At 43.0% G+C, this 19,573-nt stretch overlaps 1 protein-coding gene across 2 annotated transcripts in view; it reads right to left on the reverse strand.

Annotated features, from left to right (window-relative positions):
* LOC146007785 (rho GTPase-activating protein 27-like) overlaps nt 1-18,751 on the reverse strand; it is a 90,352-nt gene extending 71,601 nt beyond the window's left edge. For both annotated transcript variants that reach the window (XM_083146397.1, XM_083146396.1), the window contains exons 1-2: nt 18,368-18,751; nt 15,857-16,713 (exon numbers count right to left, since the gene is read on the reverse strand). In XM_083146397.1, the coding sequence (XP_083002523.1) occupies nt 15,857-16,693 (837 nt within the window). In that variant the 5' untranslated portion in view covers nt 16,694-16,713; nt 18,368-18,751. The remainder of the gene's footprint in view (nt 1-15,856; nt 16,714-18,367) is intronic.
* Between the last annotated feature and the right edge of the window lie 822 nt (nt 18,752-19,573).

The following is a 19,573-nucleotide window of genomic DNA, read 5'->3' on the forward strand; positions in this document are numbered from 1 at the left end:
AGATACTGTGGCATAATTTGTAAGGGGCATGGGCATTATTATGGGAGGAATAAAATGGTATAACTGTGTCTCTCTAAAAAGGACTGGTCTGGTACTGAGGCACAGGCTGATCAGTACTAAACTTGAGCTGTCCTGTTCCCTATTTCAGGTATTAGCAAGGCTCCAGGGATAGAACCATAATTAACTATGCTGAAGCAGTGGGTGGGCCACAGAGCTCTGTTTGAATAGCACCAGTCACACTCGGATACAATAAAACCATACTTACCTACCCTCCCAGAATGGCCGGGAGGTTCCAAAAAAATTGTGTCCCCCGCCCGGCCCCCCCGGAAGGGTGGGCAAGCCTCCAACATTTAGAGTCCCCACAACATCTCCATCTGCCGGTCAAATACCCGCATTTGAGGCTCTTACAGGAGGGTGCAGGACTAAAATTAGGCAAATCGCATCATTTAGTACTAACTCCTCCCTGAAGAGCCATGAATTGCGGCATTTACCGGGATGGGGGAGTGTTTTAATGGGGGCAGGGCTTAATGACGACAATCCCCGATCGCAGAAAGTCTCCTCTCTGGGCTTCTCCCGGAGAGGAGACTCTTAAGGTAGGCAAGTATGAATTAAACGTTTTAAAATATGTGTGTGTTTTATTTACTTATTAAATACATATACTATACATGGACAGGGGTCTTAGATATGCCTTTTCATATGTTCCGAAGCTAGAGAGAAGTGTCTGAAGATTTTGAATAGACTCTGCATAACTCAAATTAGGGTTTGTAGTCTCTGGAAGGTGTGGCGAGTTGGGTATACTGTGACAGGAAAATTACACTGCATTTCCCATAGAATCTACAGTTGTTGCTACACAGCTCCACCCTGTGGCAACTTTAATAAATGCTCAATACAGTGGACTATAATACATATTTATTTTCAGTTTCTTATATAGTGCAGCTGATTCAGTTGGGCTTTACAAATACAGGGAATGTAAGCTCTCACGAGCAGGGCCCTCTCTCCTCATGTACTCTCTTTACTTAACATGTACTTGTCCTAAATTATCTTGTACTGTAATTTGTTATTTTTTTTGCTCATTTCTGTATTGTTAGACACTGTGAAACCCTTGTGGCACCATATAAACGATAATAATAATAATAATAATAATAATAATAAGAAGAATAATAAGACTACAGATATTTAATTTAGAATAATTGCTAATTTTCTGCTACAGATTCCTTGGGGTAGATTATAGTTTTGTTGGAAACAGACTTAACAATTAAAACAGATACATACACATAGCTGAATTCTATTATCATCTAGTGTTCTAGACTGGTTACTAATACCATTCAGTGAGCTGGGAGAAAGCATGGATTGTTACTTACCTAAAACAGATACATGGTTTGTGGTAAACCTTCGAAAACTCCAATCCAACTTTTAATCTCTCCATTCCATCAAAACTGCTCTTATTACCAATGTTACCAATGACCCTGACACTACCAAGTTGAACGTACATTTCAACCTCATCGACCTTACAGTGGCATTTGACACAGGAGCAACTGCACCATTAAATCAGCCTATGATTTCTCTTCTACTTTTCCAAACATTCCTTCTGTGTCTCTAACATGCCACAACTTCCACTTGCTCTCCCCCCTGAAATGTAGAAAACTATGACAAGCCAGTTATAACACCACAACAATGGGCGGTATTCAATGAGGCTGATTTGCCATGTTTTTATTGCGATTTTGTGCTGTAAGGCGAATTTTTGACTAAAACGGTAAATCACTCAAGGTTATAAATAAATACATTTCAAGGTTTTTATCGCCATGATTCACCGAGTAGCAATCGCTATCTTTTTATGGTGAAGTGGAATGTAAACTTTTAAAATAAAGTGTTTTGTTTTTTACATTTGGTGTAAAAAAATCAGGAATTTTATTCTGAGGAGGGGCATGCTATTTTTATTCATGTGCTGTAAGCACATGAATATATATTTAATTTAAAAAATATATATATATTTTTTTACACAGACCAGCCAGCAGGGGGCCGGAGCCGAGCCGCTCATTAGATATTCATATATTCACTGCACCCGATCATTACATATGCATGATCGGGTGTAGTGAATATACCCGGTCCCCTGCTGGCACCCCCGGGGGGCAGCCTGTGCTGCCTGGCACCCGGGGAGCCCACCTCTCCCCCACAAACGTTCTGGGGCAGGCAGGGAGACTTCCATCTCCCTGCCTGCCGCCATCCTCGGGCTCCCTGCGGCATCGCTGCAGGAGTTAAAATTCAGCAATCAGGGGCAGTGAGCCCCTGACTCGTTGAATACTGGACCCGGCGAGGCTCCAGAACGCAGTGAGCAGTGGCGAATGTGCAGCGAATCCTAAACAGGATTTGCTGCACGTTGTCAGTATTCTCATTGAATACTGCCCAATGAATCAGCCCAGAAGCGCTATTTTAAGAAGGGTAAAGAGCTGGTCTCTTCCTCCACTAATGATTGGATAGTTTATTTTCCTATATGTTGATCTCAATCTCAAAATAAAGAACTGTAGAGAAACATTCGATTAACGGTCTAGCATCACATGTTAGGTTATTTATGGTATATATTTCCAAACTTTGGAGAAAATTCTAAGTTCACATAAAGGTTTCTTTTAGGATGGTATCTCCTTTGTGCAACTTGATGCTGTGAATAAATCAATATGAAAAGATTCCTCCCCTTTCAGACAGACACTCACCTCACTTTGAGGCCCTCTATGCACAAAGGTTTCTTTGCTAGGGTTGAATCTCCTTTACACCACTTGCCACTTCCTAGGTGGGAAAATCTTTATAACCAGAACCTTTCCTATTATTATTATTATTATTATTATTATTATTATTAATTAACAGTTTCTTATATAGCGCATATATACATTATATATTCCGCAGCGCTTTACAGAGAATATTTGAACACTCACATCAGTCCCTGCCCCAGTGGAGCTTACAATCTATATTCCCTACCACATGTACACGCACACACAGACATTCTAGGGTTAATTTTTGTTGGCAGCCAATTAACCTATCTGTATATTTTTGGATTGTGGGAGGAAACCAGAGTAAACCCACGCAAGCACGGGGAGAATATACAAACTCTGCACAGTTAGAGCCATGGTGGGGATCGAACCCACTGCTGTGAGGCAGTAATGCTAACCATTACACCATCTGTGCTGCTCCTATTAGACAACCACTCACCTCAAATTGAGGCCCTATGTGCTCAACAAGGTTCCTTTCCCTTATCTGTGTGCCCAGGTGGAAAAGTTTTATCCCTCAGATCCAGCCATTTGGACACAAAAAGTATTTATTCCAGACAAACGATATCCAGTAAACGGCATACATAAGACAGTAAAAAATGTTTCCATAATAAATCCTGTATAAAATAGGTAAAAAAGTTTCTATAAGCACTGCAAGTGAGACATTCTCTTTCAAATCCGGATGAAAAGAGGGGAATAGTGACCGATTGAATGGGTCTTCTCACCCATCAGTGGCCATCCATCACCGACGTGTTTTTAGCACCCAAAGTGCCCTTTTTCAAGGTGTGGAGGGAAAAATGCACCTACCCAGGTATTTATACCGGTTTAATAAAAGACATACATAAAATGTGATCGGCCACCCAGCAAATACCGCTACTAGCTCCCAGCCACCGTTGACCACCACCACCCCCGCACAGACCCTGCTGCCAGCCCCACGGACCCCATCGACTGGACCCTGATGCTGCACATAGGTGTGTGCCAGCGGTGCTTCACTGCTGGCACACACCTACGGATCAGACCAACACCTACAGATTGGACCAACACATCCGGCCCTAATCAGATAAGTGTATGGGCACCTTAAGAGGTTGGTTGGTAAAGCGAATGTCATGGACAAATGAACAGTGGGGTAGATGTATTAACAGGTCTAAAATATTTAGGAAATATGAAGTCCCGCTTCTCCTTTCATAGAATGGAGAAGCGGGCACCCGGATCGCATAAATGTATTATCAGCCCCATTGATGCTAAGGATAGCCATTATGTCCTGCATCCACGGCTCTCCTCATCGGAGCCCCAGATACAAATTTTTAAAAAAGCCCTCCCTCTCATCCCCCGGCAGGCTCACTAGGTATGCGTGAGATCTCGCTATTGTCACAAGGTCTCTAACACAGCACGGAGTCAACAGCAGGGCTAGCGTTGTCCCTGCAGTGGGAATAGGACAATGCTAGCCCTGGGCTGGTGAAGCAACTGGGGCGGCTTAAAAGCCTATGTATGTCTAGGAGGCTGTTCATACGTTGCCTGAACCGCTAATTACTAGGGAATTGGAGGGGACAGCCGCACCGAGCGTTAATCAGCAGGCTGTCCCTAGTGCACGTTCTTGTGGGGTTTCGGGTGGGGTGGGAATTATAGCAGGTTGTAGTTTTGGCTTTGTTAGAACTGGGGTGGGATCTGCGGCTCCTTCCCGGTAGTTGGCAACTTTTGGCTGCAACAGATGTTAGTGACCAAGGATTTGGTGCTATTATATAAATAGGTAACTTTTATGTGCTAAGTGAAGAATCTGCTTCCTCGTATCCTGTGTTAGCCGAAGAATTGCAGGAACTCTCCTTAAATTCAACGTATTTTCTCTTCAGAAGGGAAATGACTGAAGCTGACAGCTGCTAGAAACAAGACAATGGTCTCTGAGAGGAAGGAAACCCACACGTCTGGTTGTAAGACAGCACTGAGCTCTGACAAGGGTCTAACCAAAATCATAATACGTCAGACATAAACTTCTCGGCTTACATAGAAACATGTTCTCAAATCAATTCTTTTTATCGTATAATCTGTACAAATGTTTTTATGGAGAAAGAGTATCAGCATTTGTCTCTATTGTGTTCACACCTGGCAGTGTCTACACAGATCACACGTTATCTATAAAACTGGATCATTACATCCACGTGCTGATAAACATCCCGGATATTTCTCCCAATTGCTGTAACATGATACAGTACATTCATTAGCCTGTAAAACTGGTCACGTTTAATATGCAACTGTAAATGAATGCTAATTAGTCCCATTAATTCAATAAGGATGAACTATTATAGGTATTCCTGAGAAGTTACACAATATGCTTCAGCGTTCACGGTTACATTTTCAGTCAGAACAGAATAAAGATGGGTAACGTGTCCCCTTTGACTTCTTGTGGCCCTCAGAGTATATCCCTGTGGCCCTGAACTCAGTAACTTTTACGGTTTATGCCTTTGTCAATTATTTAATCAGCTTTACACTATACTGCATCATATTGTCAGAGGAGTAACTTTTCCTTTAATTAAATTAATTGTTCAATTTATTCCAGAAATTAGGGGTAATGTTGCCCCTTTAAAGGTTAGCGGGCCTTGTAATGTTTCAGGTGTCCCAACACTTCTTTATAGACTTATGGCAATACTTATGAAGCAGTAATGAGGCTATTTTCCCATCAGAAAAAGGCTCCTTGACTGATTTGTGCCACTTACCAAAGGGTAATAAGCAGGGCCGTTTCTAGACAATTTAGCTCCTAGGGCGAAGAAAAAAAAATGCGCCCCCCCCAATACATAACATGGGATAATAGAAATTACGCGCGCCGTAGGCGCGCGCCGAAATAGGGGGTGTGGCTTAATTTTAAAAGGGGTGTGGCTTAATGTGAGGCGTGGTCTAGCAGGAAAACAATTACCTTATATCAAACTTTTGCAACCTGCATGACCAGACATTGGTTGCTGCAGGAATTGTTATTGTCCTCCCGCACTTAGGTTGGCCGGCTGAAGGCCACACACAGTGACCTAGTACGCCTCACAGATCAAGGCCAAACAATGACAGGCTACTTAAATCATTATACACTATTTATCCGTGATGCCAATTACACATTACGCCGTACACTGTGATGACGATTACATATTACGCCGCACACCGTGATGACAATTACACATTACACCGCACACCAAGATGCCCATTAGACCCCACGCTGTGATGGCAATTACACAATACTCCACACATCGTAATGCCCATTACACATTATGCCCCATGTGCCGCTGCCGCACAACTGATGCCGTTTACTAATATGCCCCCACAGTGCCAGATATGCCCCCACAGTGCCAGATATGCCCCCACAGTGCCAGATATGCCCCCACAGCGCCACACATATGCCCCCACAGCGCCACACATATGCCCCCACAGTGCCACACATATGCCCCCACAGTGACACAAATATATGCCCCCACAGTGCTACACATATGCCCCCACAGTGCCACAAATATATGCCCCCACAGTGCCACAAATATATGCCCCCAGTGACAGAAATATATGCCCCCACAGTGCCACACATATGCCCCGTGACAGAAATATATGCCCCCACAGTGCCACACATATGCAACCAGTGACAGAAATATATGCCCCCACAGTGCCACAAATATATGCCCCCACAGTGCCACACATATGCCCCCAGTGACAGAAATATATGCCCCCACAGTGCCACAAATATATGCCCCCACAGTGCCACAAATATATGCCCCCACAGTGCTACACATATGCCCCCACAGTGCCACAAATATATGCCCCCACAGTGCTACACATATGCCCCCACAGTGCCACAAATATATGCCCCCACAGTGCTACACATATGCCCCCACAGTGCCACAAATATATGCCCCCACAGTGCCAAACTCACTTTTTCGTTTTCTATGCTGCTTCCGAGGGGAGGGGAGCGCATCCTGCCTCTCTCCTTCCCCTTCAGTGTGTGTACCTGAGCTGAGCCGTCAGCCATTCATATCTCGCGCCCGAGATCTGATTGGCTGACAGCGGCAGCCCAGTGACTTGAGCGAGGGGACGGAGAGACGCACGATGCGTTCCCCTCCCCTCTCCAGCGTGTAGTCGGGCCGGCCGGGGAGACAGCGGCGGCGGCTGCGGCGGCTATGGTAGCTACGGCGGCTGCGGCGGTTACAGGGTTTTGGGGGGGAGACTGCCGGGCGCCCTGGCTGTTTCAGAGGCGGACAAGCCGTGCGGCGCCCCGGGCTGCTGCACGGCTTGTCCGCCTCTAGAAACGGCCCTGGTTATAAGTGGAGAACACTGATTTCTTTGGCTGTGGCCAATTTACATGTGTTTAAACATAAGTGGGTAGCCAGAGCGTCTTTGCTGGATTCACACAGAGATGACTGTGATTACCTAGATGCATTGTAAGCTTGCAGCAGGGCCCTCCTACCTCCATGCCTGTCTGTTGTTACCCAGTTTGTTTTATCACTGTTTACTATTGTAAAGCGCAACGGAATCTGCTGCGCTATATAAGAAACTGCAAATAAATAAATAAATAAATATGCATGGATGTTTACACACGCGCGGGTGTTGTTATAAACTTTCTCCGTCAGAATTAGGCCACCGATAAAACTCACCAAGGAAGGGTTTGTTTTTCCTGAGCCTTTTAGCATTCCATAATAGTAAAGCTGTGGCGGGGCATGTTGGGATATGTAGCTTCACAGCTCCTGAAGGGATGCATGTTGTGCAACCCTTAAATAAATCATTTCAGCTTATCCATTGTATTATCATTATGATATAAATGGTAGATAATGTCTAAGTCGACCACTAATGGTCGACATAGTAAGTCGACAGTCACTAGGTCGATACCTTAAAATGGTCGAAATACCCAAGGTGGAGAATGGCAAAAGGTTGAACATGCTTATGGTAGACAGACATGGTTGATGAATAAATGTAAAGGGGGGGTTCGGATGAGGCGCTCCCACTTGAGATATATAATCTTCTTCAGTGTTGATAGTCTTATGTTATATTCATGTGTTCAATGCCTCAAATAAAAGAAAAACACACTTCTCATGGCGCAGAATTTTCTAAAAATAAGCGGTACTTAGTTTCATGGCGGCAAATAAATCACATGCGATTGCATCGCATGCGATGGGATGCAATTTGATGCGATTTTGTACCTGTTCATAACCCCACTATCCACTACGCATGGAGTTGATTTTATATAGTGTGGCAAGCTATCCCCTGGCATGGCTCACTGCGCTCGCCATACTTTTATTATATATGTATACAGAGACGGCGCCACCACTAGGCAGCTTTAGGCATTTGCCTAGGGCGCCGGCCACTGGAGGGCGGCACTTGGGACGGAGCAGGTCACAGTGTACCCCCCTTCTCACCCTGGAGGATTATATATATATATATATATATATATTATTCAGAAAGAAAGAAATAATGTCCTATGTCGGTGCACCAAAAAGAAATTATAAAATGTAACCTTTATTATTTTATTTTAAAAAGGCTTCAAAAAATATTAAGAAACATATACATACAAAGGTAGGGATCACACTTTAAAACTAAGGTGGCAGGCAGATGTTTCACTTTGGTGTATCACAGGTCGGTGTGTACCTGACTTCAGCAGTAAAAGTGCTGCGATCAGTAAATTCATTGACTTGGTCAGAAATTTGACTACAAATTGGAGTGGGTCATATGACCTCTTGAATTGTTACTCCAAATGTCTGGGACTCACACATTAGATCTGTACTTCAATATAAACCCAACTACGGGGTAAGTATCAGTGGCATTTTGTATAGTGTATTGCTCCAGATAGGATCCTTTCTTAGGAGTCAAAGACACCTCTATACTATTATGCGGTCACCTATGTCAGAATGTTAAAACATGGTGCCGATTATCATGGTGGTTAAGGTAATCAGTATTAAATCACACACCGTATGCACAAGAGAGATTGTGGACCAATCTATATTACCAGGGTGTTCCACTGCGTATATACTAATAGGAACCACAAACCTGATACTATGGCTATAGAAATGGTCACCTTTATCTATCTAGGCATATGGTGCCACATAGTATAAGGTACGGCTAGTGGTGAGTCCTAACCCTAACAAGAGCTATAGCGACATATACACACAATCAAAATACATCAGTATGAAAAATAACAAAGGTTGCAAACATCTGCCCGCACACCGCTAGCCGGCACGTGCTTCGCAGATTAGCTTCTTCAGGGCCCCAGACATTCGGAGTAACAATTCAAAAGGTCATATGACCCACTCCAATTATTAGTCAAATTTATGACAAAGTTTGACCAATTGACTGATCACAGCACTTTTACTGCTGAAGTCAGGTACACACCATCCAACCTGTGATGCAATCCAATAACGTGATACACCAAAGTGCAACATCTGCCTGCCATCTTAGTTTTAAAGTGTGATCCCTACCTTTGTATGTCTATGTATATGTTTCTTAATATTTTTTTCAGTATTTTTAAAATAAAATAATAAAGGTTACATTTTATAATTTATTTTTGGTGCACCGACATAGGACATTCTTTCTTTGTTTCTGCATACTGTTTAAATCTTTCTTGTCCAATGGTAGCACACCTCCTGAACTGATAAATATAAAAGTGTATAAATATACAAGGATCAATATGGGGGTCCATGTCTCTAAATATATGTTATAGTCTTGTGCCACTGGCAAACCCCATTTGCTATGTCGAATATATATATATATATATATATATATATATATATATATATATGCTAAAATGTATTCACAAGAATATGACTGAATGATAAATATAGCAACCACATTCCATATAGAGTAGGAGTCAGTAATTATAGGAAATGTAATTAAAACGCAATCAGCATTCTGGAATTGTAAATAATAATAGGACAATGGCATACAGTAGACAGTCTTATTTATCAAATATTTCCACTCAGTAATAGTTGTATCAGTTTGTCCCTTCTGTCTACACTATATGGAATTCTGGCCTAAGGGAATACAATGTTTCACTCAATAAACCCCTTAACCCAGGCATGTCCAAACTGTGGCCCTCCAGCTGTTGTAAAACTACATATCCCAGCATGCCTTGCCATAGTTTTAGCATTCCCTAATATCAAAACTGTAGCAAGGCATGATGGGACTTGTAGTTTCACAACATCTGGAGGGCCATAGTTTGTGCATGCCTGCCTTAACCAATAGGGGGCATGCCTGCCTTAACCAATAGGGGGCATGCCTGCCTTAACCAATAGGATGAGGGAAGTCAGGAGATTCCACCATCAGCTGCATAATTAGTCAGTTTGTGGTATATTTATGAAGTCTGAAGAGACATTTTCACTACTTCTCCCTATACCTAACGCAGGGTTTTCACCCAAAAATCAGAGGTTTAGAGCAATATTCAGCAAGAAAAAATGTATGTGGAAACACGCAAAGCGTTAAACCAGTTCTCTCCTCCGTTAATACAACTATCCTACAAAATCGCACTGTCAAGCCATTGCACTACAGCGTTTTGACAGCAGAAAAGCATAACAAAAAACAGTGTAAAAGTTGCCTTTGTAAAACATCTCAGAATGGTGACATATATAAAGAAAAATCCTTATTTCAACAGTTTCAGCGGAACCAGGAGTATTTAGCTAGCAAGCCCAGGGGACGTTTACCTGTTGGTTGTTTTCACTGTGTCTCTCCATGCAGTTTGACAGCCTGAACACCTGTGCAGGCCTTTCTTTTAAAGGCAAGGAGGGGGGTGTGGCTGGCTGTCATTCTGGAAGGCAGAGGATTAAGCTGGGGTATTTAAGGCTGCTCCAGGCCATTTGTCAGTATGACTGATGCCAGATAGTGCCTGGTAACTAGGTCTCTTTTAGCAAGTGCTGAGAACAACATACTCTGTAAAAGTCCCTGTTTTGTGGTCATCAAAAAGAAATAGAATAGTGTTCTACCTAGGCATGACTGTAAAAATCCCAGTGGAAAAAGAGATGAACCCAAGGATGGCTAAGCTAATATTGCCAAAGCCGAGGCTGCTCAGATTTGAAGTGCTCAGCTCAAGGTGCTATAGGAATTTTTCTATCGAAGCTGGAGTTATACACAAGTTATTATTAGCTATACTCATACTTGGAATGGACTTCACTTCTTATCATCCACAGGTAATTGACTACAGCACCCAAAAGATACTGCTGCCTTGTATTTTTATAGTCCAGCTTTGTAACTTATAGGTAATTGACTATGCAGTATTTCATATAAGTAGTTTTAAATTTTTTAAATAGTCTGCATTAAGGCCGGACATTACTGCTAATCTGTGCTGGATAGACTGTCCTATCACCATTTGTTTATTTATTTACAGTTTGTTATATAGAGCAGCATATTCCGTTGTGCTTTACTTGATTGGTGACATTTTGTTGTGGTAGGAAGCCTGTTTGGGGGTGCGGTGGAGTAAGTGTGGACACGTGGTTGCAGCCATACATATAATTACTACTAGGCTGCCATAGCCGAGACTGCTCAGATTTACAGTGCTCAGTTCAAAGTGTTATCAGAATTTTTACATCAAAGCTGGAATTATACCAGAGGGAAACAGAATGAGAACAATGAAAAATAAACTCTAAGACAACTCTGCTCTTATGGACTGCTTTACTCGAACAAATTACTCTGGATACCCTCCTGAGTATCTTCTCCACTCACGCAGTGCAGTGGCCTTTAGAGAAGTCAAGGATATAGGTTACATAGTTGGACAGTGTAAGGTAAAACCCTGAATAGGAAAAGTGTAGGCAGTTAAGAATTGGGCAAGTATTAACACCAAATCACCGTTGAGAACCTTCCTGGTTTGATTGGTTACTATAGGTGGTTTATCAGCCACTGGAAATATAGCATCTTCATTGACTGACTTGCTTAAGTAACTCTGTCCTGATTGGCTGGAGTGGACCCATCTTGCTGAAACAGCATGGGCATATCTTTGGCTTGCCCATTGTACCTCTCTGGTACTGCAAGCGCCCAATTTAAACCCAGATTTTCCTACGGACAAATGCTTCTGTTGGCTTAGGTGCAGTACTGTCCTAGGAAAGAGAGGGGGTACTTGAGCAGAAAGTTGTTCCTGGGGGGAACAAAAGTACACTACAGTCAAGATGAAGTGCCTGGCTATAAATTGGACCATATAGGTACTATAAAGTGTGCCCAAATGAAATGGAGACTATAATTGTATGTAAAGAATATACAAAAAATTGCCATTGACATGAATGCAGTGATCCCAGCGCACAGGAAGGGAGTGGATGGCTTCAGTTTAGAAACTCCTGGGCTGCTGATGGAACCAGTTTTCCATGGTGCCCTGCACTACTTCATCACAGGGGAACCGTTGACCTATCAGTGATTTTTTTTTTTTTTTTAAGGGGCTGAAGAGATGAGTCACATGGGGAGATATCAGGGCTGTATGGAGGCTGTTTCAGGACCTCCCATCGAAATGTTGCCAGCAGGTCGAGGGTCTAACTGGCCACATGTGGACTATCATTGTCCTGGAGCACCACTACTTCTTTTCAGAGCTTGCCTCTGTGCTTGTTTTTGATTACCTGTTTCAGCCTCAGCAATGTCTTGCAGTACTGTTCACCATTAACTGTTCCAGCCAGTCAATGAATAGAGATCCTTCATCATTGAAAAAGAAACTGAGCATTGCATTCTGGCTAGAGTTTGCTTTTTTTTTTTGGATGAGGGCAGCTGGGATGCCACCACTCCATGCTCATACATTTCGAAGCAGGGTCAAAGTGATGACACCAAGTCTCATCACATGTGACAACCCCAGCAATGAAATGCATTCCCTGCTCTGCATACTGACACAGATGGGTCAAGCAAACACCCATTCTTGCCAACTTCTGATTCTCTGACAGATGCTTGGGGACCCACTGTGCACAAACTTTGCCATAACCAAGCTTGAAGTGGATTATCCTGTATGATGCACAGTTCTTTTGCTTATTGACAGTGCAGCAGCAATTCCATGTGTGGTGATCTGACTATTCTGATGAAAAACAATTCTACACAGCCTATATCGTGGCAGGGTTGGTGACCATGTGCGCCTGCCCGGGCCATGGCAAGTCCTTGATGCTTTCATGTCCCATTTCATAGCGCTGACACCACCGGAATATGGTGCACCATGCGTGACACTGCTCTCCGTACACCGCCTTCATCTGCGATAAATTTCTGAAGCATGCTCGCCTTCTGCGCAAATAAATTGGATAACCGCTCTTTGCGCTGATCTCTAGATGATGGGTTCCATCATGCATCTGACCGCGCAAAACATCTTTCCAGAAAACTGAGGCGAAGCTGTTCACTACACATGTGCAACTGGGAAAAATGCCACGTCATCTGTCGGCATTTACCCACTGCAATTAGATACAACACCGCTACAGCAAAAGTCTCCTTTTCATTTGGGCACATCTTATATTTGCTGGGTAAAGGGTTCTCCTTATTCACGGACCATACTCCATCACAATGGATGCAGAGAAACCAAGACGTGAATGCCAAGTTGGTATACGGTCGTTAGGTTGACATGGGGTTAGATCAACAGGATCATTAGGTTGACACATGCATTAGGTCGACATGGACTAGGTCAACAGTCAAAAGGTCGATATGGGGCTTTTCACTGTTTTTTTGTGCCGACAGGGTGTCGGCACAAAAGTGACTTGAGTCCTATTAGTAAAAAATTACACTTACCCAGGACTTAAAATGGTCATGCAGAGGTGGCGGAACTCATTTCTCTATGTCACCTAATTATCCCTCATCCCCTCCCCTATTACACATAGACAGTGCCAGGGATTTTGGCATCCCCCTACAACTAGCATGCTTTTCTGTGAAAATTACTGTGCGGGGCCAATGTGGAGGTTAAAATGTTTCACCTCACCATTAGAGGTGGTGGAACTCCATTCCACCCTGTTCCCCCCTCACTTTAACCCCTGCACTTACCCCTCCCTAAAATATCTCTCTTCACCCCTGCCAGCTCATGTAAATGAACTACTCTTGTATAATAAATTCTTCCTTCCACATGTTGGTGTACACTACAGATGTTGCCATCTTGCCCACCAAAGAACAATACAGTAACCTTAATTACATTTAAATATTTTTTTTTAAGCTTGCAAATTCCTGTTATAATAATAATAATAATATTCAGATGTAGTTCAGGATGTTTTAGTTCAGAAAATGAAAACATGAATAGGGATGACAGAATGTATTGTAATCATAATGAAAACAGTTATGTCAGAAAACGCTGCTGATTAAAAATACTCCATAATCCCTTCTAAATAATCATGTCAACATTGTGTTAGTGAAGTTACAATTATATTAAAATTTGTTAAATATGCAGTTGCATGTGTGCTTGTAGTAAACACAGCGCAGGGTCATACGGAGTGGCATCATCCGTGACCCAGTATACCCCCTCCCACGTTCTCCTGTGGCAGCAGACACATGAGTCCCACAATTTGCATGTATTTAGGGGGCAGGGCCTAATGCTGACAAGTGCCCGCCTCCATCAGAGCCTCTGGAGCTGCTAGAATCAGGTAATACTCATTTCCCCAACCTTTCTCTCCCCTCTCTTTGTGTGTGTGTGTCTGTGTCAGTCTCTCTCTCTCCCTCTGGAGTAATATGTGGAATGGGACTAAAACTGGCGTAACGTGTAACGGAGGCTCTGCCTGGCATAATGGAAATTCTGCCTTTCATAACTTCTAACGGGGACTCTGCCTGGCGTAATTTCTAAGGATGACTCTGTCTGGCTTAATGTGTAATGGGGACTCTGACTGGCGTAATGTGTAGCGGAGGGGCTCTGCTTGAAGTAACGTGTAATAGGGCTCTTCCTGGCAGAAAAGATGCCCTGCCTGGCGTAACATCCGGCGGAGAGGTGATCATGTGGGTCATCTGTCTGAGACGCAGGAGCGTCTGAGATGCAGAAGCGTCTGATACGCTTCTGCGTCTGAGTAATTATTGCGGCAGGGTACAGCAACCCTGCCGACAGGGTTAGGGGTTCGGTAGCTCGTGCATCTCCTTCACAAAGAGGGGGTGCGGCTTTGCGTCTCATGCACAATAAAGGAGGCATTTGCCAGTGTTCCATATTACATAATGGCAAATGCATCCATTTGAAACCTACACTACCCACAACAGCCCGAAACGTGGTGAGTGGACGGGTTACGCGTCCTCCTGACCTTTTCATACCCCCACTATCCACATCGGCGTGGAGTTCATTTTATAAAGTGTGGTGAACGCAGCGAGCCACCCAGCCCGAAGCGTGGTGAGCGGACCCAGAATACATGTAAAGTAATCCGCACGCGCTCGCAATGCTTCGGGCTCGCTGCGCTCGCCACACTTTATAAAATCAACTCCACGCCGACATGGATAGTGGGGGTAAAAAAGGTTGGAACACTACGCTCATTCTGACAGGGATCTACGCTAACTACGTAACTGCTGCCATGAAACTACACAAGTACCTGGGGATCTGCCAGTCGTAGTATGTATAATGGGGGCTCTACTCAGCATAATGTATAAGGGGCTCTACCTGGTGCAGTGTGTCTAAGGGGCTCTGCCTGGAACAAAATGACTAAGGGACTCTATGTGTAGAAGTGCCCTTCTTGGCGCGATGTGTACACTTGTGGCGCTACTGCCTGCTGTGGTGTAATGTGAGTTGGTACTATTATGTGACCTTGCCTATTTCTTATAAAGCTTTGCCCCTACATTTTTGGCACATGCCAACAAAGTAAGGGTGGTGGTGCACCAATTCCCTTTTTGCAGAGGGCACCAATGTCTAGTTATGACACTGTGGCAGTGGCATGGTAATAATATAATTTAACCAAAGTTATTTTTTATTCTGCACTGCATTCTAATTTGTGACGCCACATGGCTCCATTAATAACCTTTTCACACCAAAAGTTAACCCCTTATTAATGACCTGGGTCCAAGTTTGGTGTGAGAGAGTCTGCTCAGTTTGTTTTACCTAGGAATCCAACCCTGGTAACTACCTGGTTCAAACCAGGTACCGATCTTTGCAGCTTAACTTGTTAGTTAGGGTGGCCAAGGTTATATACACAAAGGCACATTTCACAAATGTTTAACAGTCATTTTATACATTTATATTGGTAATTTAAAATTACCTTTTCTGTTGATGTTGCGCCACCTGTCCCGGCCATATTAATCTGCTGGATAAGTAGCTCTTCCACATGGAGTGGGATATCTGGTATGTTTGAACCTCCTGGCTGTTGTTTGTAGGGTGTAGGTGGCTCAGACTTGATGGTCTGTAGATCATTAAGAGACTGGGTGGGCCTTATGGTGGTTTTCAAGTGTGGAGGACTCATAAAGCTAATGCGTTTTTGAGGGTCCAAGATTTTCTTGGAATTGTGGAATGTTCTCAGTGGCCCCGTTGGGCGTCCACCATCACTGTTACCCTGTGAAATGGTGTGCCCTGCTTCTCTTGTTGCATTCCTATTTACCACTGATAAATCCAGCATTGACTGAGATGGCCTGGAACACAGAACACTTAACTGATTCATGTCACCTGAAAGCAATGTAACGGCGGCATCGTTCTGTTTGCTGGCAGTGCCAACCTTCTGTACATGGGACAATGTTGGGTCATTACCACTTAAGAACAATGAAGGTATACCTGCACTGGGTTGCGGGTCAAGTGGTAGGAACGTGTAGCTATAGCGAGTACAGGGTGCTTGTTCTATCACATCCACAGGGTGCTCCTGAAAGATCTCAATTCCGTTGGAGCTCCTACTAGAGGATGACAGGACTTTTACATATTTTGCTGGAATGTAAAAAGGTTTTGTCTTAGTATCTTGGCAGACATGCCACCAGTGCTCATTCGTTCTCTTCAGGAGGATATACCTCTCGTGTGGTTTTATGGAGATCACTTTCCCTTCTTTAGTAATGTATTCAAATTCATGTTCCACCAGCACATACTCCTTCTCCAGAGATGCAGCAGTTTCCATCCTGACAGTATACTTCTTCCCTGAGAGCATCAGGAGTAAAAGAGAGATGGTTAGCGAAAGGGCCTATCTCTGTCATAGACAATCAGCGTTATACACTTTTATATTTCTGAGCTCAGCGCGAGAAGAGACCTGTGTACATATCTGACATATTTAAAATTCAGGAGGAGGGGAACAATAAGACGAACACAGGAGTCAGGTAACATGATCCTACAGCTTTAACCAACACTGGAAAATCCGATTGAACTCTCCATTCCTACACATTACCTGTACGTCTCCAGGTTACTATTTATTCTGCAGCAGTTGGAATCAGATGAACCACAGAATGATACCAGTGATGTCATAGGTCACTTACAGGTGTCCTAATTGTACTACTCACTGCAAGGGCCATCACATAGTCCTTATTATATGTTATGTAAAGAAATATTTCCAGCTAGGCTGCAATTATCCAGAACAGGAGGTAGGGGAACAGGGCGTAGGAAGGAGAAGAAAATGTTGTAATCTGACAACTTGGAATCAGGTGAGTCATATATTGTGAAGTTAGGAGACACCCAAAGTACAGCTATAATCATATGTCACATCTTGACAGACAAAGCCTCCAAAATAGTATTAGCAATTTTTTAGCTATGGCACCCAAAATAAGACTAATGCGCAATAATAAGGCTGAGATATAAGAAAAACGCTATATACCACACCAAAGGAAATTTGACATATGCTCCAATACCTAGGCCTAAGAAAGCATCATTTTCGTAATCATCCAACACAGCAAACTAGAGTGAATTTTATGTCTGAGGTACAGTATACAAGGCATTTTCCAAGACAATGACCTGTAGAGGCTGATAACAGAACAACAACCATTCCCATCTTCCCAGAATGCACCTCTCCAAATCAGAACAATCTAAAAGGTTTCTCTCCAAATGTACAATATGAAACATTCCACAAGTAATACGATTTGCTAGAGTACTACAGAATAACTATTAAATAAAGTGGTTACAGAAACATCTGTAAAGTGACCATTTTATCTCAACCTGCAACTCTGAGTTCTTTAACCACTTATTTTCCTAATTCATCTCTCCTGTTGTACTGTCCGTCCTGCTTCTTCCTGTTTTCCATGTGTTTATGAAGCACAGGAAGAGTGGGGGGGTTCCTGTGTGTCATTAGTAATGCACCCCACACCCTCCTGTCACAGTTTATTACATGCAGAGAGAAGCTGGCTAGGAGAGATAACACACTCAGGTGGCTATTTCCTGCAGTACACTGTCACAGTACAATCACATCTAATATATGGCACAGTATATGCTAATGAGAAATACATTGGATTATCCCTATTGTCATTCTTTTGGTAGGAATACACAATGTAATTGTATACGTATATAGATTTATTAATATATTTAGGGAAGGGAGAATTCTGCATTAACATGTTTTAAATGAACGTAATCTAAAGGACATGAAGAACTTTTTGTTGTTTTAATTCTATCTAATTGTGCATCACAAAAATAAATGGGCACGTTTACAGATCTCTTTTCAATCATTTAGCCTGAAAATGGGACATTCATTTTACACTGAGGTGCCATTAAAGTTAGTTCATTAACAGAAATCACTATCAAAATTTTTTTAGTAGAATAATAATGATGATCATAAAAAATACTCTGATAGAAAGATGAAACTTTGTCTTACCTATAGGTTCTTACTGCATTGTGTCAGTGTCCCGAGCAGCAGTGCTCCGTCTTATCTCCATTCCATAGGAAGAAAAAAAACAACACAGTCCAGAGTGATGATTTAGGAATTAGGGCAGTGCCACAGAGCACTGAAAAGGGTTGGACCGAGTTTGGAGCTGGGTGCAGTCTAGAGACAGCTTAAAATGTGCTAGGGCTGTATGCAGATTACAGGCAGGGTATAAAGTGCCAAGGACAATGCAGAAGAGGGTACAGCATAGGGGCAGTGTAAGAAGTATCTGGGGTAGTAAAGCGGCAGTGTATGCTGTGTATGGGCAGTGTGGTATGTGCCTGGGATACAGGAGAGCTGGGTGCAGTTTAGGAAGCAGTGCAAATATAGATCTGATGAGAGAATGTGTTTCAGCTTGTCTTTCTGTCTCCCTAACATTTCCTGTTCAGCAATATCTAGAGCAACCAACCACTCAGACCTGAGATTCATACACTTCCTCACAGCAGATTTCGAGAAAGGTTTAAACAAATGCAACAGAATTGAATCTTGGGGGGGCAAGTTCATCCTGGTAGCCCAGAGGCAAGTTTGCCCCCCCCCCCCCCCCTCCCAAGCATAAAAAAATACAGAGACAAAAAAGGATTGTGTGAGTGTATATGTTTATAATATATATATATATATATATATATATATGTATGTATGTATGTATGTATATATATATATATATATATATATATTCCCAGCGAGGGTGCTGCACTCCAAAAGAATACTTCAGTTAATCCATATAAAATGAAGATTTAATAAGCAACGTTTCGATGTCAGCGCGACATCGTCATCAGGCTTCAACAAAGTACAATACAAAAGAACATACCTTTATAACAAACACCCAGGTGAATTCCTAGACAGTGAACGCCGGATACCAGCCCCTCAGCGCAAGCAGATGACGTCAGCAGCGCGAGGAGGGTCATCCAGTAATTGTGCACCCATCACCAGGACAACAGCAGTAAACAAATGGACGCGACCATGTCTTGTCAGGATCGTATACAAGCACACTGAAATATAGAAAAATAGAGAAACACATATCAGTTTATGCTAAAGCTGCACTCCTTCGATGCGAAGCTCGGTGGATCATCAAATTAGGTACCGTGGCACCTCACGGGCTTAATGAGCATACTGGCATTTCTGCCCTATTATGATTTAGTCATGCATACTATATTCTGT

Source organism: Crinia signifera, chromosome 6 (assembly GCF_055691185.1).
Source record: "Crinia signifera chromosome 6, ASM5569118v1, whole genome shotgun sequence".
NCBI lineage: Eukaryota > Metazoa > Chordata > Amphibia > Anura > Myobatrachidae > Crinia > Crinia signifera.